The sequence below is a fragment of the Suricata suricatta genome, chromosome 14, assembly GCF_006229205.1.
Source record: "Suricata suricatta isolate VVHF042 chromosome 14, meerkat_22Aug2017_6uvM2_HiC, whole genome shotgun sequence".
NCBI classification, from domain to species: domain Eukaryota; kingdom Metazoa; phylum Chordata; class Mammalia; order Carnivora; family Herpestidae; genus Suricata; species Suricata suricatta.
The window spans coordinates 43,470,263-43,491,553 of record NC_043713.1 but is presented as its reverse complement, the minus strand read 5'-3'; the positions used below and the strand labels follow the sequence as shown (position 1 = coordinate 43,491,553).

Below are 21,291 nucleotides of genomic sequence, written 5' to 3'. Positions count from 1 at the left end.
GCCCTTATATTCCTCTCTGAGAAAATATTTTTCAATTTGTAACCCTAGACATTTCGGGAAACGTGTTAGGAATGGATCATAGGGTTTTGGATCAGGGTGAAAGAAATATGAAGTTAGCACCAGCTGAGAAAGTTCAACGGTGGCTGACTGGAAGTCGTAATGAGCTCCTATGTAATCAATCCGTCATTCGGTGGCTGGCTGTTGCTTCTGGGGATGAATACAGTGTCATATTAGCATTCAGAATCAGTCGGGAGTGGAGTAGGTTAGTGTTTTCTATTGTTGGCAGGTTTGGTATTTGGTGGCTGTAGCTACATCTACTGTGGTCAATGGACGTATGTGTTTCTGAGACCATATGTAACATATAACCTTCATTTCTGCCACGATGGCCACTTTTTTCATAAGCCCCTTAAGCTTTTTGTTCATAAGCCAGTCTAGCATCTCCTGCTGCCTCCATCAGATTTTCACCTTCCATTTATCTGATTTGTGACTCCCATAGATCATCTGCACCAAGGAAGTTGGAGACTTCCAGGTGGCAAGAGACTGCCACAGGTACACATTGTCCTGTTACAGCTCCCCCTAACAGGGTCCAGCTGGCCGTGCTTTTGCCCACTTCACATGCAGTTATCTTTCCCAAATGCTTGCCCTGTCTAGCACTACACACACAAACAACAGCCATCCATAACACTCTGACCATTTCACACAATTGTACAGAGTAAAATCCCTATTTTAAACATCCCTCTTTCTATTCCACTTTCAGTGGTTCTTCTTTCATGATCAAGCTCTATCCAATAAAGTCCAGGGGATCTGTCCTACGGAGTGAGAGTGAGAGATAAGAATAGTGAAGCAAAGAAGAAGAGAGAGAGAGAGAGAGAGAGAGAGAGAGAGAGAGAGAGAGAGAGAAGATTTAAGAATTCCTTACCTAGCTGACTCCCATTAAGGGTGATTAATAGCCTGATACTGAGGGACTGCCACAGCCTCTGAAACCCCCCTCCCCCCAGCATCTCAAGAAAGATAATTTATCTGTCAGTTCCTGTTTTTCATTGGTCAGAAGTTCACCCAATGGGTTGTTAAAGCTCCCATAAAGTGTTAACAGGGAAATCCTGGGGAAAGACACAAGAGACCATGAGTGCATTCATAAGGTAAGGCGCCGTCAGCTTGAGCCTACATGAAGGCAGTTGGAGCCCATGCAGAGCTGGTTGTCTTCATGGCAGCTGAAATAGAAGGCAGGGAAGGCCGAGAGGATCGGAAGTGGTGTCTGTGAGGTTTCTGATACTGTCCACCCCTCATCCCACCCAGATCCACGGCTGCCTACCATGATATCCGCCCACATTATAATATGAGCCTCCACTTTTGTGAAAACAAGTTACCCTCGCTTTCTTCCTAAGTGAAAAGTTATAAATCCAGTGGAGTACAGAGTTTCCTTTAAACACAAACTATCTAAAAGAATAAAATAAGAACTTTCCCCTTTGCTGCAGATTCTCTCAAGATTATAATAGATATTCACCCCCTGCTACCTCCATCACCCATTCTAATTTTCCTCGCCCTCAGCTGGAACTTTTGCTTGTTTGGATTGCTTGTCTGGTATTACGACCCAGATCATCATTCCTCAGGGATATGAAACATTTAGTTACTTTATGCTCATTGGATTGTGGTTGCTGCAACTGTTAATTTACTATTCTCACTGAGAATGAAAGCACCAAGAGACATTCAAGGACTCCACTGAGTCCTAGACTTCCTTCTCCCTGCCCTTGTAAGATCTCTCTGCCCTTGTAGCATCTCTAGTTTCTTATGGCGATCAGAGTCAAAACCCATTGCCAGTATAGTGACTTTTTTCTTTGCCTTTCCCCCCAATGGTATGAGGAGTTCAAAGTGTTCAGAAAGTTAATGGGAATTTATTGTTTTTCCTAGCTGCAAATTTCCCCTCCAGAAACCTGGAAATTGAACCCAGCGGAGTCCAAGTTTCCAGGGATGAGGAGCACAAATTCTGCAAGTCATTCTCTGTGAGTAATGGAGAGAGGGAACCGTCCCTGTGTCACTATTGTCTTCAAGCACCTGTGTTCCTGTTACTGGGACACAGCACTGTCATTCGGTGTATACGCTGTATCCCGAAGGCCAGCACGTCGGCCCTCAAGCTGGTGCTTTAGCTGAGTCTCTAAAAGGCCATTCCATCTTTTGCCGACTATTTCTGGGCAAAACAATACATGGTCAGTCTAGTGGATTCCATGGTTGTATACACATTGTCATATCTCATTTGCCATAAAATGAGTCCCCTGACTGGAAGCAATGTTTAGTGGGACACATGTTGCTAGATCAGTCTTTTTGAGTGTCGTGGATGGTGGTGTTGATGATGGTGCTAAAGGCAAACCAACATTTGGACTAGATGTAGATTACAGTAGGACAAACTGCTGTCCCTCAGTAGTGGAAGAGGCCCAGTGCAATCATCCGACGCCAAGTAGCTGTCTGGTCTCTGCTGCAAGCATACAGGGCATTCAGCCGTAGAAGTAGCTAGATCTGTTTTGGTATTGGGGAGTCATGCTGTCAGACTCCTGCACTGCCTTCGTCCCTGCTAGTGGGCGCACTGTATCGGCACCGAGGAAGTAGAGCCAAGAGGCAAACTGACAGTCACCCTGCTCATGTGATTGTTGAGAACCTCCCCTGGGGTGGCTACTCCTGAGACACGAAGATCTGCATGCACTGTTTGTGCCCATTCCCATAGGTCCATCCATCCGCCTACCTCCTCCACAGATCTCATTTAGTCTTTCAATCTCATTTTTTTATAGGCTTTTTCTTGAACAAAGCCAAGCCAGTGGTTTCTACCCAGGGACCCTTGCAAATCTACCTCTCAGGCTACTCCTTCCATGTAAAGTGAATGAACAAATGTATTTTCTTGCAGCTTTGCCATCTGTGAGAAATTCCCTTTATCACTGTCCTTTAGAACCGCCCCTGCGGGGCTGTAATGGAGCCAGAGTTGATTTTTGCCTAAAACCACATATCGCATTAACCCACCTGTGACTTAGGCCCAGGTTGTTTTCTCCTTCCTCAGCTGATCAGAGAGACCACACCTTCAGACCATAGGTGTGAGCTGATGAAGAGACATCCATGCCACTGAGGCAGGTGACATGGGAATATGGGCCACTTCTTCCTCACCTATTTATGTGATTTACTCATACCCCCAAAACTGCCAGCCCTGATGCTAAATATAACATTTCTGTTGTATAATGGATTGCTACTGTGCACATCTGACCTTATAACTCTGTGGCTCTGATAATACTCCATTCTTAACAGGAAGCTTCAGTTACAGAGGTACTTGGTGTCCCCTGGTCAAGTAGAGTTTCTACTAGGTGCCAATAACTATTTTTCAAGTGGAGACTACTCTTACACTGCTGAAGGCATGTCTTTGCTTCAGAACCCAAAGGTATGTGTTGCAGCTCTCCTGTTGGGACTTGTCAGTAATTCTACATGGCATCTTTATCTACCATAAAAACATTTGGTATCATCAGACATGCTGGGTCATATGGTCAAGGGGAAGATAAGCTTGTACCCCAGCTTAGGCTTGCTTCAGAGTCCTGTCTTGATCTGAGCCCCAGTTGACCTGGCAATCTTCTGAGTGATTCCCAACATGAGTTAGACAAGTATTCCCAACCAAAGTATTGGTTGCCTCCAAATTCCCAAGAGGCCCTCATGAACAAAGACTCTTTCTTGGAGGTACAACAACCTGTCATCGTCCATAATGTAGGGAATGCCCTACCTCTCCCAGACCGCCGTACCCATAAAATCTTCATGGATATAGCAGACTCCTACATTTTCATGGGGTTTAACTCCCACTCTGTTGCACACATGTATCTTCCTAGAACATCAGGGGAACTTGTCATTTTGGGTTCTATAGGGCAAATTAACCTGATGTTATCACTTTAGTGAGTGCATGTGATAATTCGCAGAATGCCAAGATAGTCAAGGTCCCTAGGGATCATATTGTAACAAAAGGCAACTGAATTAACATAGTCCTGGAGCAAGACAGTGAATATTCTATCTCTTCTTTATAAAGGTGATCTCTGTTTCATCTTTTCTATTGAAGGAAAAGAATGCTTTCACTAGATCAAAATCCACAAGCTAGATGTCAACAAAGGCACCAGGTATGGCCAGCTATCACTTGCTTCAGATTACAGTAGTTCTTGAATAGAGATGTGATGAAGACTGTCACCCCTGCATCCTTTAAGTCTTTGAAGACTAATCTAAAACTACTACCAGGATGTGGCATTGCTGTTGACTTAGTCTCTTGGCCAGGGCTGGATTCAGGGGATTCTGCTTGTATTTTCCTGTCCTCATGGCTCTTATTCCACAGCTAAGAGGACCAATGTGAGAATTATGCCATTTTTAGTACATTTATCCTGATTACAAACTCAGAGACAGAGGAAATAAACAACTCATCAGTCTGTGAAACTGCTGGGCTGAAAAACAGACATATATTGGAATTTAACTTACCATCAGGTCTACATGTGCCTCCACTCTAACTGGAGGATCACAACGATTTGCACCCCAAGGTGTCAATGTCAGTTCAGACTCTGTATCTTATAGACCTAGAAAAATTTGGGTATTTCTTCAATACACAGTTACTCTAACATATGATGGCAAGTCCTTTTTAAAATATTGATGATAATCGAGGACAGCACTTGTGGGAAAGAGCACTGGGTGTTATATGGAAACCAATTTGACAATAAACTATTTTAAAAAGATAAAATAAAATATTGATGAATATCTACCATATATTCAAGCAGTAATTTTGCAAGGTCCTTTCTCAGGGAAATATGACCTTCTGTTCAACCTAAGGGCTCTGTCTATAAACCAACATAGGTCTAGAAAATATGTGAGCATCCATGATTTTCCACAGAGGCAATATTTATCACATGTTCTTTTGCTCTCAAGTTTTTGATTATGGGACGTCTGGGTGCCTCAGTCTATTAAATGTCTGACTCTTGATTTTGGCTCAGGTCATGATCTCTTGGTTGGTGAGACTGAGCCCCACATTGGGCTCTGTGCTGACAGCAGAGTCTGCTTGGAATTCTCTCTCTCTTTCTCTCTTTCCCTCTTTCTCTGACCCTCTCCCACTCATGCTCTCTCTCTCTCTTAAAATAAGTAAATAGACTAAAAGAAAAAGTACACTTAAAATTTTTTTAGCGGGGGTGCTCAGTCAGTTTAGCATCTGACTTTGTCTCAGGTCATGAACTCACAGTTCATGGGTTTGAGCCATGTGTTAGGCTCTGTGTTCACAGCTCAGAACCTGGAGCCGGGTTTAGATTCTGTGTCTCCCTGTCTCTCTTTGCCTCTCGCTTGCTCACTCTCTGTCTCTTTCAAAATAAGCAAATAGAATAAAAAAATAAAGTACACTTAAAAATGTGGGGGGCACTTGGGTGGCTCAACCAGTCGAGCGTCTGACTTTGGCTCAGGTTATGATTTTACGGTAAGTGGATTTGAGTCCCACGTCAAACAGCTCAGAGCCTGGAAACTGCTTCAGATTCTGTGTCTCCCCCTCTCTCTACCTCTCCCATGGTCACTCTCTGTCTCTCTCTGTCTCAAAAAAAAAATTTTTTTTGATTACACAAACTGAGCACCTTCTGGGTCGGCTGGCCAGATATCTTACCTCTAGATACAAATGATCTATTAACCATTGCCACAGACACTGCAGATCAAGCCCCTTGACAATCACTCCAGCCTTCTTGTCCCTCATGTAGTTATATTTACCTACTCTCAGAAAGCCAAGTACATACCTGGTTTGTATCATTCTGAAACCCCACTTTTGGTCAACACAGAGGTCACCTTTTAATTCTCCCCAGTCTTCTCTGTTATAGAACAAATGATACTGCCTTTTGCCTTCTGCCTTCTGGATGCAGTCTTCTAGAATTTAGTCATAAAGTAACTTCTGTGTAATCCTTTTCAGTCTAGCATTTGCCAATTTCTTATGATGGAGGAAGACTAAAACCCAGAGCTTTATCCATTCAGTTGGTCAGCAGGAGTTTGCTGAGTGTTGACTACATACTTGGGGATGAGGAAAAAGTTAGAAATGTGACGGAGACTTTCCTGGACACAAAGAATCTTCTCATTTTCCAGTGGGAACATGTAACTTTGGAAAAGTAACTGCAAATGACTGAACCTAGCTTGGAGGTCAGGAAAGTCTTTTCTGAAGACTGATGAGAGATTGGTCCCTAGTGTTCAGTCCCAGGGAGCTGCCTTTGGAGGGGCAGGGACAGGAGAGCTTATCTGAGGAGATACGAGTTCAGCCTGGTCAGGGAGGAGAGCTAGCTGATGGAAAGAAAGGGGCTGATGATGAATGAAGTAACACCTTTTATTTATTTGGTTCTATATTGTACTTGGGGAGCCCACGTCTTAAACCATTATCTTATTAAAAAGAGTCAACATTTGAAAGCTTGAAATTCAATTAGATGTGCGTTAATTGAGTTTCACCCTCAGGTAACTCTGAATCTAACAGAAAAGTTAAGACATATTTTCATATGGTTCTAAGGCGAATGTGCCTTAGGAGAAAGGCATAGTGCTATTTGAACATAGGGGGAAGTGTATGGGATTAGTTCTTGTATTCATTTCTTGAAGAGATATTTACCAAGCACCTTGTCTGAAGTTACTAAGATGAACAAGATGAATTCAGTCTATTCAGTCATAAATAATCAGAATCCTGTGTGTGCAAAGATAGAAATATGCACAGGCTCTAGAGGGGTAATGAAAATAATTTATTGGGTACTTCTTGAACACTTTACACATTTCCCCATTTATTTCTCTCAGTAACTTTATGAGGTAGGTATTGCTGTCCTCATTTCTGAGATGAGAAACCTAGCCCTCAGAGAAGTTGAATAAACTGGAGAGGTCCCAACATTTGAAAGTTGAAGACATGGAATTCAAATCCATGTAAAGATTTTCCAGGCTCTTAACTACCATAGCGTATTGCTTCCTAGTCACACATGTGTTCACAGAGGTGAGGAATGCCTCCTTGAGCTGAGTGTAGTGATTAAGACATTTGGGTGGGGCAATGGGGTAGGTAGGTGCTCAAAAGATGCGGCACAGTGAATAAAGGCCCAGGAGGCAGGAAACTACCCAATGTCAGGGGACCATGGCCATTCTAGGTTGTTGCAGTGGTGTGGGGCATAATGTGGAGGGGAACAAAATGGGAGGACAGTTAAAAATTGTTGCAGTGTTGCAGGCAAGAGAGGCTGAGGAGGGTTGAACTAGGATAGTAGCAGAATGGATTGAAGGACAGGAGAAGCCTGAGTAAAATGTAGGTCGGGAAGTTAGTGGGCTTTCCCCTGGGTCTGGGGAGTCAGAACTGGGAGAAGTCTGGTTTGGCTCCTTGGTTCTTGACATGGGAGACAGAGTAGATGGATGGTGATGTCATTAAATAAAGAGAAATTAGGTTTTGGGTTAGACAATGAGTTTAACTTTAGTCACATTGAGTCGGAAGTGCCAATGGATTATCCAGGTGAATAAGTCCATCAGGAAGTTGCAAATATGGGGCAAAGTCAACAATAGACATATGGGCTGGAGAGAGAGATTTGGGACCATTAGCCTATGGGTAAAGTTAAGGCAAAAAGAGTGGAAGAGTATCCCAGGCAGAGTGGGCAAAGCAAGTTGAGTGAGGGATGGTTATGGGAAGGGGGAGAGGAGTGGGGTGGGTGAGAGGCAGATTGGAGAGGTCATGTGAGGAGGTTGTTAGAGGGACAGGAAAGGGTGCCTGGGTGGCTCAGTGTTTTGAGTGTCTGACTCTTGATTTCAGCTCAGGTCATGATCCCAGAGTGGTGGGATCTAGTCCTGCATTGGGCTCCACACTGAGTATGGAGCCTGCTTGGGACTCATCTCTCCCTCTCTCTCTCTCTGTCTCTCTGTTTCTCTCTGTCTCTCTGCCCTGCCCCTGCTCATCATCTTTCTCTTTCTCTAAAATAAATGAAATAAAATAATGAGAGGAGAAATGGGCATTTCAGACAGCTTAAAATAGAATAAAATAGGGGTAAAAAAGAATGTTTTCAATGAATGTAATAAGGTTTGGGGAAGGGGCTGGATAATAGTGGGTTTTCTATGGTTATTTGGTGATATTGGGTAAGACTTATATTATTGTAGCCCTTGAATCCATCCAGGCAATGAGAAGCTGGGAGCAGAATGATGCTATAGGAAGTTTATTTTTCAAGAGTGTAGAGTGGATCAAAAAGAGGAATTATATAAACAAGGGAATATTATTCAATAGCCTTAGAACAAAAGAAAATTCTGACACCTACAGCAACACGGCACAGTTCTGAGGACACAATGCTAAGTGAAATAAGCCAGTCACAGAAGGATAAATACTATATGATTCCACTTATATGAGGTACCTAGCATCGTCAGATTCTTAGAGGAAGAAAGTAGAATGGTGTTTTCCAGGGGCTGGAGGGGTTATTGTGTAATGGGTATGGAGCTTCAGTTTTGCAGGATGAAAAGAGTCCTGGAGATGGATGGTGGTGATGGCCCCATAACTACATGAATATCCTTAATGCCCCCTAAAAATGGTTAGGATGTTGCATTTTATGTTATGTGTCTTTTATCACAAGTACAATGTAAAAAAAAAGGAAGATAAAGGGGGAGAGTAAGGAGGAGGAGCAGGACTTCTTTTCAGAGGTGGCTAGAATTGGGTAGGTACCAGTGGAGCTGTATGAAAGGGCTGTGTTCATTTGTACATCAGAGATGGTCAAACGTTGGCAATGTCATATGGTTCAGCCTAATAGAAAGGCAAAGGGAGACATTCTTTAATGAAGTCCAAGAAAATGTACATTCTTACCATTTAAGTTAAATTGCAAAATATTTCCTGGGGCACTTGCTTTCAAACTAATAACCCAAATAGCAAATATTTTCCACTTTCAATCATCTTAGGTCAATTGGAAAACAGCTTTTTTATTTTTTATTGGAAACTCATACTGTCTTCACTTCGTTCAGCATGAAGTTGAGTTGCCAAAATTGACTTCAGTCCACATTTGTCTTTTGTGTTTCAAAGAGGAAAGTTTCCACTCCTCCATTTCATCCTGAAAGCTTTCAAAAAGTTTGGGCAGCAACTAGTGCTGTTCCCATAACTCACTTCATCATTTCAGCTCTACTTCTTGCGGTTGGCGGACCTCAGATGCCAAGTTTCTGCTTCAGCGCAGCTCGAAATCCCACGGAGGACTCTGGTACCAATACCCGCTGACTTTCTCTGAGCCAAGAGCCATTAACTTTTTAACAAAGTAATAGAATGAAGGGAGCAGGCTTTATTATTACCTATAATCCACCAGGATTAAAAACATCACACACACACATCAGCGGTGCTCAGACCATGTTGTATACAAGACTCATCCCAGAAGATTGTTAAAAGAGAAAATTCTCAAGTGGTTTTCACAGAGATTCTAATTCAGCACATATTGGGTGGGGTGCAGGAATCTGTCTTAACAAAAATGTGGATAACTGATACATGGTGGTGGCCTATGCACTATTTTTTGAACACTTGAGAGACTAAGGGTTTATTTTTGCCTAATGATCATTACAGTCAAACTAATATTGTCATTTTAAAGTTGGTAGTTATACTAGTGTTTGGAGTACATTCCAGTTCATAATATTTTTGAAGAACATTTTTCTGAGCTTGAGAAATATTTTAAGGAAATGCATGGATTAAATGAAGTACCACAGAGGTTGCTACAGGTTTTCTGCTCTTTAGGGACCAGAGTCATGGTTATCTCTTTCCATGGCTGGGTTTCTGTTTTCTCTAGCTCTCCAAGTGTTGAAGTAGAAGAAGGAGGAGGTTAAAGCCCTAAGAAGCAAAGATAGCTGAATGTCACTGGGATGGCAAAAGTCACCCAGGATAATAGCACGAGTGGGGTGGAGAGGCATGAGATGAGCCTGATGGGGGAAATCCTCAAGGAAAGCTGGGACATAAGTAATTTTCAGAGGAAAGGTGGGTACACCTTTAACACAGGGGTTTTTGAAGAAAGTTATGGAATAGCAGTCTGATGCATTAGTGGGAACCAGTTTTTGTTCTAGACCTTGAAGTTCCAAGGGCATGGGAGAATGATTCATCTCCGCTGAAGGGGATGGGAAGGAATGCTGTTGCCAAGGGGACCCAGGGGCTAAGACAGAAGGATGCCAAAGGAAGGTACTGGATTTCTCCCAACATCTTTTTTTGTAGGTCAAAAAAAGATTTTCTTAAACAGTGAAATATTGTTTGGCGATCCCTTTGGGTATACAACCAAAGAACCAGCAGCATTTTGAGTGAGGATGAGGGAACCTGGAGATTGCATAACACAAGGAAAATGTTCAGGAATCGATTTTGCCTTGGAGGCGCGGTAGACGCAGGAGCACACTTCAAAGCAGGGATGGAAAGATGAGGCACTTAGGGGCCAGCCAGGTAAGGCAATTGAGTGATGATGCCTAGTTGGAGAGCATGAACAGCAAGAGATCTCTGGCTTCTCTAAAGGGGCTGCCCTTGACTCTGCCCAACCATTTTCAGGTGAGCATAACTGATGCAGCATAACAGAAATTCCTTATTATTGACGAATGCTTTCCAATTTTAAAATGCTGATGACTAATTCAGATATTAAGTAAAATGCATTGTAGGCTAAACCAAACATTTCTGTGGCCAGATCTGGCCTGTAGGCTGTCGTGTGTGGTCTCAGCTTTGGAGTCAAAGAGACCTGGCAGGAAGCTGGCTCGGCAGCTAGCCAAAACCTCTCTGACCCTCAGTTTTCTCCCTCACAAAATGCTGGGTGGACTAATACCTAACTTTCACTTTTCTGGAGGGGGAAGGATTAGACCTATTCTTCATGTCATTAAATGAATGTATGTAAGGTAGTTTTCCTGTGTGCTCCCTGCTCAGTTAATGGCTTTCCTATTGACCGGAATCATGCATTTTTTCAACATTTCTTTCCCCAGCCTTATAAACAAATATGTCACCTTAGAAGTGTAAAAGATTGCTGTGTCTATAGCTACACTTTAGGTTAAGGTGTGACAATCAGTATAGAGAAGCCATGTGCCCTTTAAGTAACTTCCCCAATTGTCCTTCTCTATGGCCTTCTCTTTAGATCCTTTGATCATATTGTCTGAAAGTCAAAGGCAATAATAAACATATTATCTGTAGAGGAACGTTAAACTATATTATAAAAAATATTTATCAATAACTCTTTCTTTTAAACAGACACAATTACTTTCCTCTTGGAAGATCTAGAATATATTCCAATGACAGCAGAGATTTTTATACTCATATGAAGAGGGATATAGCAAATGAACAAATGAATAAATGAAGCAAAAAAAGAGGAAGGAATGCTTGCATTTATTGGTAAAAGAAGAATCACATGACAAGTCACATAGGGGGAAAATCATTTTGCTTTTTTTCTGATGATCAGAGAGCTCGTGAAGAGATGAGATCGCCAAATTCAATAATATAAGGAGATTCCTTGATGACTTAACATGAAGTGAATGTCTAATATGAGAGAGGTTAGTATTTCAGAATAGAGTGAAGACTTGAACAGAAGAGATGGGAAAAATTATTGCCTAAATAGACTTGACTATGCCTGGAAGGATAGGATTGTGGTGGATAAGATGGGTGGGACTAGGCAATTCTGAGACATAAATGGTGGAAGGCAATACCCTTTTACTGACCCTCCAGACTTGGCTTTCCTCATGTAGGGTATCCTGAAGGTCTAGGAAAAGTCTTCCCTCTGATAACTGAGCACTTGTTTATCTTTAATTTTTCATGGTGTTTTTCAGTTAGTTTGAGTCAACCTGTGTCTCTATTCTTTTCTATAATCTTCCTGAATCTGTTTAGGGTTATTTAACAACTAAAACAGCACTAGGACAGGAGCCCAGGAAAAAGAGACCATACACAATTGTTTACTTTCTAGAAGTATTGAAGGAGCTTTCTCTTGGGCTGATTTGCTGAGCCACCACCATCTTCCAGTGCTGATTTGGCCTGACTCCCTACTAGTCTGGACCATATTCTCCGTGACCTTGACCACTCCTATGGCCATCTGGACTTCCTTGTCAAAATGATATTTTGTTTTAATTACGCTAAAGTTGGTTCAGGGACTTTTTTGTTCTTACATTGTGCTCCATGATCAACTAGGAATTTTCAAAAGGGAGGTAGGAAGAAAGCTTAATTTCTTATGAAGTCTTTGAATCTGTCAACTTAGCAGGAAGGAAGGGATAAGCTGATTTGAAATGGGATAACCAGCAAAATACACACATGTATGTATATCTATATTTGTATCAAAGAAGTTTCAAGATGCCAATATACTTCTTGCCTTTAGCTGTCCTTAAACTAAGAAGAGAGTTTGGTAGTGGTATTTGCAGTTTGGATTCATCCTTGCTCCTGACCTAATTTCCAGCTGTGACTCTTTAGGCAAGTTACTCAACCACTCTGCATATATATATATATATATATACACACACACACACACAGTACGTGTGTGTGTGTGTGTATGCGTGTGTGTGTGTGTGTGTGTGTGTGTTGGGGGGAACTTACATAGCATCTAAGATGGGCAATGGATATTAAATAAATGCATGTAAAGCACTTAAGTAGTAAAGGAATAAATGTTTGATTATGACTTTGATCATAAATATTGTTATAATGCTTATGATTGATATTGAAAAGGTCTGGCCCTAAAGGTAGGGCTAAACTGAGTTAGCCTTGGTCTGAGGTCTTCAGGTGTTGGGCTACTGTGAAAGGCCTATGGGCAACTATCCGTCAAATTTCAGAGCACATTGGGGATGTTAGCTACGGGCAGAGTTTCTGCTTTGCCATATTCCATGAAAGCCTAGAGGCTGAAGATGCCCCAAGAGGCCAAGTGAGGCCTGATAGTAGGGAGATGTTTCTGGGAGTCTCAGCTGATGAATTCCAAATTCTACTAATTCCACAGGTGATCTTTTCAAAGAAAATTCAGATTCAAAATTCCCTGCATCTGCTTATATATTCTCTTCAGCTAAACTACATATTTTAGGAGATAATACTTTTTTGGAGAATAATTAGTCATAAGTAAAGTGGATAAGTATTTTTCCTCTTCCTGATTATAAATGGTATCCAAGTGGCTTTTGAGTTGCTAGATAGTATTTTATAGATTGTGAAGTGAGAGAATTTAGCAAGTAGCCACACATTTCCTTTGACTTAATGGGTGTTTGCAAACACATGTGAGAAAATCAGAACGTTGGGTGTCTTTTATATGCATTTCCATCGAAATTTATGGCAGTTCCTGGGTATAATCACAGCAACACATATCCATAGATAGTTTACCATGTTAAGTAACTATGGTTTTGGATTAATTGCCAACTTGTACTCTACTAGTAATTCCAAACAGGGGAGTAACAGAGGGAAGGGACCTGCCCAGGTTGTTACCGCTGCCTATAAAAACAAATAAGATCCTTAGGGTTTAATTAGAGGACTTATAATTATACCTGAGGCGTGCTAGTGCTAAAATGTGAACACTGGACATCTGGAAGATGAGTCTGGATTTGATCACTCGCCTTTAGGAATCTAAATCCATGAAACCATGAGTGTCCAAAGGAGCAGAGATGCTCCCACCTGGGCTTGTGCACAGCAGAAACGACAAAGGTGAATGTGAGCTGGCCTGCAAAGCAGAATAATTCAGAAAAGATAAATGGAAAAGGTATATAAACTCACAGGGAATCCAAGATGATGACTGGCTTCTTTGGCCCTACCATGAACTGAAGTCATTTAAAAGGAAGAGTAGGTAGCTAAAAAGTGTGTTCTTTCTTCTAATAAAACCTTATTAACACATGGCCTCTGGGATGCATAGCCACACAGGTGGCCTGCTGGTACCAGAGTCTTTTAGGAACAGAGTGACTGAAGGACCACCTCTGGTTACACAGACTCAGTGGAAAGGGTCCGAGAAGGAGAATTATGGGGAAAGGCATAGAAGAGCTTTGATAGAGAGCATCGTGTATCATTTTCTCAGCCCTCTTCTCTCCCACCAGTGCCAAACAGTTACATGTGTGTGCATGTATATCTAAAGATATAGGCATACATATCACATACATGTTTGTGTGTATATATGTATGTGTGTATATATGTTTGTGTGAATATACATGTACATATATATATTCCATTCTCTCAAGTGCATTAGAAATGCTTATAAGAGAAAGATAAGATACCTTTTTTCCCATTTTTTTCTTCCAAAGTTTTGAAAAGACGGGCTTTTTGCTCCTGATAAGGTTTGAGGAATAACGTTGAGAAAATTGCTTCTATAATTTATAGCAGATTCCATCTAAAATTAGTTTGTGTGTGTGTGTATGTGTAGTTTAGGAATAAAATTTCAGGCTTCTTGGCATAGTTTCCATTCTTTCCCTTTCTCCATCCAAAAGATGATATCATTGTCTCCAAGTTACAAGAAATCCTGTCTACATGGTACAGCAAAATTTAAATTATACAACTGAGATTACTCCAGAGTAAGACTCCTTAAAAACAGAGAGCACAACTTAAGTGTATGGTCTAGAGGCAAGAGTAAATGGAGTGGAAAGTAGTAAAAGGTTGGTTTCGAAGGCTTAATAATTAGGGTCTGGCAGCCCGTTGCAGTTACCCACTCCTTGGGAGACACAGATGGGACAAGGCATTGAGGGAAGCATTTCATGAATACTCAGCCATGAAATGGAAAATCAAAATGAAATAAGGACAACTGTAACTTTCTTGGTCTATTAATATTTAAATATTAATACCTACTTTTCTTTGCGAGATGTTACTGAATATTTATTGACGAGAAAAAAAATGATACTTTGGGAAGAAGAACATGTTCAAGAACTGCATTTAAACAGGTTTGAATGACGTGTGGTCTTCTTAACTCAAAGTAATAGTCAACCAGTTAAAATAAGTTCCCATTCAAATGTATCTTCAGATTTAGGGTCCGCTGGAAAAAATTTCCAGAACACATTACAACTTTCGATAGGGGTGACACATGGTCCTATTTTCCCGAAACTTGGATTTAATATTTGAGCGCAATGGTATTTGACCATGTTAGTACAGAATATTTCAGCTTAAAAAGAAAATGCCTGAATTTGTTTATGCATAAGCGTATTAAAAATGTTTCTAGGGGCTCTTGTTTTGTTGATTCTCTAGAATTTAACCCATCTTTGAAGTGGTATATGTGTTTTTAAAAAGTCATTCCCAAGCTAAGTAATTAGACTGGAAACAAAGGCTATTCTTAGAGTACATTTCACATATAAAGCTATGCACACGATGCTTTGATTCAAATAATACTCTTATAAAACTTTGTTATTGTTTGAGGCCCATATTCAGAGTGGCAACTTTTGTTTTTGATGATTATTCCATCCTGAAACAATGTCCCCCCTGCCCAATTAAACTAGAAATTAGGAGCACATTTATATCTGATGAGGCTTAAACTTCTCAACTGCCTGCTTCAGAAGCAAAGACCTTTAGTGGTTATGTGCATTTTGTCTCTGCACAGAGGGCTCAAAAGAAAACAGAATCAATCCCCTTAAGTTTTTCTGGAAGAGGAAGGTTGTTTTTGTTGCTTTGATCCTAGTATGTTGTGCATTTTTTACTGGCTGTTGAATATAAAAAGCCATAGCTTCATCTGGTTTTTCTGCTAGATTCTCATATTGTAAATCACACAATGCCTTCCAATCTAAAGTTAAATGCCTTTGTCCAAAGTATTATTTCAAAACTGACTTATCATTGCAGCTGATAGAAAGATTTCCAGGGTGTAAGAAAACTCTCCAAGGTTCAAGTAATATGTCATAGACTGCTAAAAATATATCCATGCACTTTCGACAACAAATTCCAGGATGTAGATATACACTCATGCTAGTTTAGGTCCCTTTTCCTTTCATTGCAAGAGGCTGTTGAAGCTAATGTAGCAGCTGGCTAGGTTATTGCTTCTATAATATAATCCAAAATGCAAAAGCAGCTATTTTCCAAACATTCTAGAGCAACTCAAGTTGTTTACATGTCTCTGTAAGGTAATTTTCCTATAATTTTGTGCCAATTGGTGGTGTACTATTTGGTAAAAATCTTCGTTAAATCAAGACAACTGCACCTAGTTTAATTCTCTCTCATACAGAGAACTGCAGGAAAATTACAGTTAGCTGATTTGAGGCCATCATCATGAAGTAAATACAGGGTTTTAGAAGATTAATGCAAACTACAAAAATGGAGTTGTATAATTAAACATCAAGTAGTCCAAGTCATAAAAGTCATAGATTAATTGTCTCTCAGTTGGAGTCAGATCCTTTAAATACTGTCTCACAACCTGAGCATTGGTTCTTTCATCAGAAGAGTGCCTATCCTTAAAGTTTGGAAATTTAAGCTCTTTTGGAGCACCAATTAGCTGTAAAAAGTAATTGGCATCTTCTTCCAAAGTTTCGAATTTGCCTACATAATCATAGTTGATCAAACACGGATAGCAGAGTTTGCTGACCTTTTCCCAATGAATGTCCATTCCTACTGGACGGTGGGAATCCAGCAAGTAGTGGACGAACTCCTTGAATTTGACTCCAGATCCATTGTTTAATGCTTCTTCACAGGCATTTGGCCGATATTTCTTTATAATTGCCTTCCCAAATACCGGATGGTAATAGCTATTGGGGTGTTCAAATTTGTCCCTAAATGCTGACACTAATCTTTCCATGGGATCACGAACAAAAATAGCTTTGGTGTAGGTATTCAAACGAGTATATATCCCTTTTAAGTCAAAGCTATCTAGTTTTTTCAAATGCTTCCCATAGTGAACAGCATCATGGGAGATGTTGTATGCAGAGGAAGCCAACCCACTTAGTACCATCAGAATTCTCTTCCAGTTGGAGCAGCCAGCCTTAGGTACTTCACAGTATAAGACTTTGTGTTTATCTTCCACATAGATCCTGGATACCATATGAAAAAGATGTGACTGAGGACGACTCGCCCCACCATACTTTTTGCAAAACTCCTGAAGGAAAGACCTGCGTTTCTCTTGGGCCACATCCGTTTCCTTCCATTTGTTGTCTTTGATTAAACTTTTGTTTAAAGGGTGTCTGTCCAATGGCCACTTCATTTCACTGAACTTCTTGAAAACAGTCCTCGTTCCGTGATGTTTTTGAATCAGCTTAATTGTTGGTGGCCCTGTGGCCTTCCCCAAAGCTCTATCCTCGCCTTGTGAGTAGCTGGTCTTTGTTAAGACCTTCGCTGGCCTCTCAGAGTTGAGCAGAAGGTTTTCCTTTTTTCCCTTTTGATCCTCAGTGATGTGGAACTTGAGGTTCTGTTAAAATAGAGGAGAAATGCTGAAAGCACATTCACGAACGTGAGTATACAAGGATCTTAACATATTTGTTTTACAGTTCTATTGAGGAGAGCACATTTCGTGTAAGCTGCCAAAACGATTTAGCAAAGCATGCTGAATACACATTTTGTAGTAAGTTTCTTCAGAGAAAATATAACAATGAAAAATGGTGTCCAAGCATCATTTTGAAACACAATTTCACATTTTATATTATATATATTTGGTTACTTACATGTTATCATTTATTTAATGTTAATGTGACACATTATGTTAATAGATTTTTCTCAAGCTAAGTTATCTTGAGTATTATTCAGCTAAGCCTACTAGTATTGATTTGAGTATATGATCGTAGTAAGTCAGTTATTGTTTTTTTACTATCTTTGTTAGCTTTGGTTATCAATTATATACCAACACACACACACACACACACACACACACACACACACACACACACGGTCACAAGATGGAAAGGAGAGTGTCCTGAATTTTCATCTTAGCTTTGCGTGTGACACATTAGAATACACTCCATCATCCTGAAGGTCGATGATTCTTGAGCTATTCAGGAATGTATTACCTTCAAGCATTAATTTAATTAGTACATCTGAATGTAGATATAAAATGTAGCTGTATTTGCATTGAAATTTTTGTTTTTGCTTTTAGGGTATTCTGTGATGCACGGAAGAGCTTAATGTCATAAATTACAACTTAAAATTGTAGGAAGGCAAATTATACAATCTTTGTGACCATTTCAGTTTTCCAAGCACTTTCAAAAGGAAATATTTTTTTCCCTTGGAAAATGTTTTGTTTCAGAATATTCATTTTATCATAGTAATTTAGTAATTATAATCATACAATTTCATTCATGTATGAAACCTTTCTCTTTTCCAAGTAAAGAATGACTAGGGAATCCAGAAAATTCTAATTGATGTGTTCTCTTGTCAGTGCGATGAATCAGCCTACGTTCATCTACTATTCATCTAACTACATCTTCCTACAGCTCTTGCAATGACTGCGGAAGGCAGGATTTACAAGATGGAATCCTCTCCTAGGGATAAAAATTGTAAGAACTTTGGCTTTTATCTTGGATAAACTAGGGGGACTTTGAAGGGCTCTCAGCAGAGAAGTAAAACGATACCACTTAGACTCAAAAAGGATGGTTGAGGAGAAGACTGATCTGGAGATGGACATCCAGAATTGTCTGCATGTTATTGGAAAAAACAATGAATAAATGGTGTGCTATTGGAATAATGCATGGGGCCCCCAGCCTAGCGTTAGAGGGAGTTGTGGGAGAAGTTGCTAGAGGAGGATATCTATCTATCATCTATCTATCTATCTATCTATCTATCTATCTATCTATCTATCATCCATCCATCCATCCACAGTGTCTAGAATGGTCTATAGCCTATAGTAATTGCTCTCACATATCTATTGACTGAGCATTGAATAAATGGATGGAAGTCTTTCAGGTTGATTAGGAATATTCTAGAAAAGTGAGCAAAAGAGTAGAGAAATAGTTTGCACTGTGGATGGGAGCCACCTCAAACCATCATGGTCCTTCTACTAGATGAGCTTTAAGGGTGTAGGAAGGGCATCTTTTTAGTGCAAGAAGATTGTATGAGTAACCCCTGATCACCATACAACAACTGAGGTAGCCCATAAAACAGCTGCCCACATCTTCCATACCACTAGCCAACTCTTTGGGGTTTCAAGTCTAAAATCATGTATTTTGTTTTCTCAGAGACTGCCAGGATGACTTCAAAGCCCTGAATCCATCTTTAGTCTGATCAATTACCTGCAGTCCATTAAGTTTTCACAGATGATCAGAAATTTGACGTGAGCTTTGGAAGATCATGGGATTATTGGTTGACTGCATGGAAAGTATTTAGTACAGGCCTGAAATAAAACTGCCAATATATTTTTGCAGCTACTTTGTCTACTACTACAACTATAAATAATAATTGCCATTATTAATATTTTATAGTGTAGTAATAATGTTTTATACCATTGACCTAGTGAGGGTCAAGATTCCCCAGTTGTCCATTATTATCCAGACTATAATTTGTGTGTCTCTACATGTATCCTAATTAGTTCCCTCCCTGCCCCATTGACAAGAACAAAAACAAAATCAGCCTTCCACCATGCCCTCTGGACCTTCTCTTTGTGGTCATCAAATTCCCCTTTAATCTCTGGAGACTTCTGGAATGATTGTTTCCCATGACTTTCTTTACATGGAACCTGGCTGGCCCCCAAGATTCTGCTGCCCTTGCACTTTCTCAAGTAGACAACACCTTATTTCCTTGAACCACTTGTCCCTCCAGCCAGAAGACAGGGAGCTATTTCTTTGTCATTCACAGCTGCTTCTAGGACACGTCTCCTGGTAAGAGCTTCTGCTGCTGTGAAACACACATGTCCTGCTGAGCCTCCCTTCTCCCTCTTCATGCTGCCATCCGCCTAGACCCCTGTTCTTTCTGCTTCATGCACTGAAGACTTTAGCTCCTAGCTCAGACTCTGCTTCTCATCCCCCATTCCTGTCATTTTGTGTGGTGACTCTGACACCCGTTAAACTCTCGGTTCCTTGACCACCTTGCCTTTAATAGAGGTGTTCTTCACTTCTCAGTGAGTGTGTCATCACCAGAGCCTGTGTCACTGCCATCATCTCTCTGACCACCATTCTCTAACCTTCCAGCTCATTGCTTCTTCCATTTTTGCAGTTCTTTGACCTCTTCTATGGTTTTTGAGCTCCTAGTAGCCAGCATGCCTCGTTCTTCTATTTGCTCTCAGAAAGTCACTTCTGCAGGGAGGCTTTCCCTGTCCACTTTGTCTAAATTATGTTCCCTTCTGAAATTCTCTCCCTTGTAAGGTTCCCAAATAAGAACTCTGCCCACTTTTCTCATTGCATTTATTGCAATGTGAAATGATTTTATTTACTTACTTCTATGTTATCTCACCCCACCCCCATCTCTATTGCACTAAAACATGACCACAGAGGTCTGTCTTTTTTGTTCCCTGTTGTATCTCTTGTACCTAACATGTTGCCTGGCACATAGGAAACAATAAATAATTGTTGATTGAGTAAACGCAATTTTTAAAAAACCACAGGTGGATTCTTTATTTCAACACACAGTACCAAATGAATCTGTATATCCATTAACAGGATTTACTTACACAATCGTATTACACTTCACCAGTCTTTATGCCATATTTAATTAAATAAAAAAATAAGCTCGCAACACTGTCTACCATGGTGTTCTTTCCAATGCCTTCTTATGGTCTTAAACTCCTCCTAAACACTGATCGTGGTTATACTTTGACTGTATCAAGATTATTTCTTCTTCTTCTTTTTTTAAATCAAAGGGACCAGTGTCAGCTTGTTTGTCATTGCAAACAAGTGCAATGGAGACCAGTGTAAGATGAGGCCTTGCAACTAACCAGGACATCCTGCCTGTGTACACAAAATCATAGTTTTGCAGGCACAAATAGTCACTTTAAAATAGAAATCATTTTACTTGGGATATTTTGGATTTTCTTCAAATCCCAGGTAGAAGGAGAAATTCAGCTTCTTTTTAATGACCCCTACACATTTAAACATCAGCTAGTCCCTCAGACAATAGGATATTCAGAAATTTTTTATTTCCATTTATATTGGAGAGCAATGACTGAGAAAAAAATCTTCTCATGGAAAGCTTTTTCTTCTGCTTTATTTCTTGCAGTAAATGTGATTTAAACTAAATGATGGGCTTCCAAATAATTGTTTTATAACCTTGTCAAAGAAAAAGTGTTAATCAAAAGGTCAAGGTTAACTTAGATAAATAATTTACCAATTCTTGTCAAGGTGCTGAAAATCTGAATTCAAACAAATCTTTGGCAGAAGAGAACACAAATAAAATAGGTACATGTAGAGCTGCTCATGCTAAGTAGGCATGGAGGGCTGGGAGCCTTACCTGCCTGCCAAATCAGATTGGTTCAAAGTCACTCAAGGCTGACTGGGAACCTCTGGCGTCTGCCAGCAATCTGTTTC

The 21,291-nt window shown here is 40.4% G+C and overlaps 1 protein-coding gene and 1 long non-coding RNA gene across 3 annotated transcripts in view; one reads left to right on the top strand and one right to left on the bottom strand.

Moving 5' to 3' along the window:
• The first annotated feature begins 1,914 nt into the window (after positions 1–1,914).
• Positions 1,915–20,503, top strand: LOC115277646. Of its 2 annotated transcripts, XR_003902453.1 has the most exons (6): positions 1,915–2,000; positions 3,286–3,415; positions 4,076–4,133; positions 16,876–17,294; positions 18,216–18,333; positions 19,012–20,503. It is a non-coding gene; the product is annotated as an uncharacterized LOC115277646 (long non-coding RNA). The 2 variants fall into 2 exon arrangements; XR_003902454.1 differs by lacking the exon at positions 4,076–4,133.
• CHST9 (carbohydrate sulfotransferase 9) overlaps positions 14,073–21,291 on the bottom strand; it is a 184,330-nt gene continuing 177,111 nt past the window's right edge. The window contains exon 5 of the mRNA XM_029921951.1: positions 14,073–17,252. Within this exon, the coding sequence (XP_029777811.1) occupies positions 16,161–17,252 (1,092 nt within the window). The 3' untranslated portion in view covers positions 14,073–16,160. The remainder of the gene's footprint in view (positions 17,253–21,291) is intronic.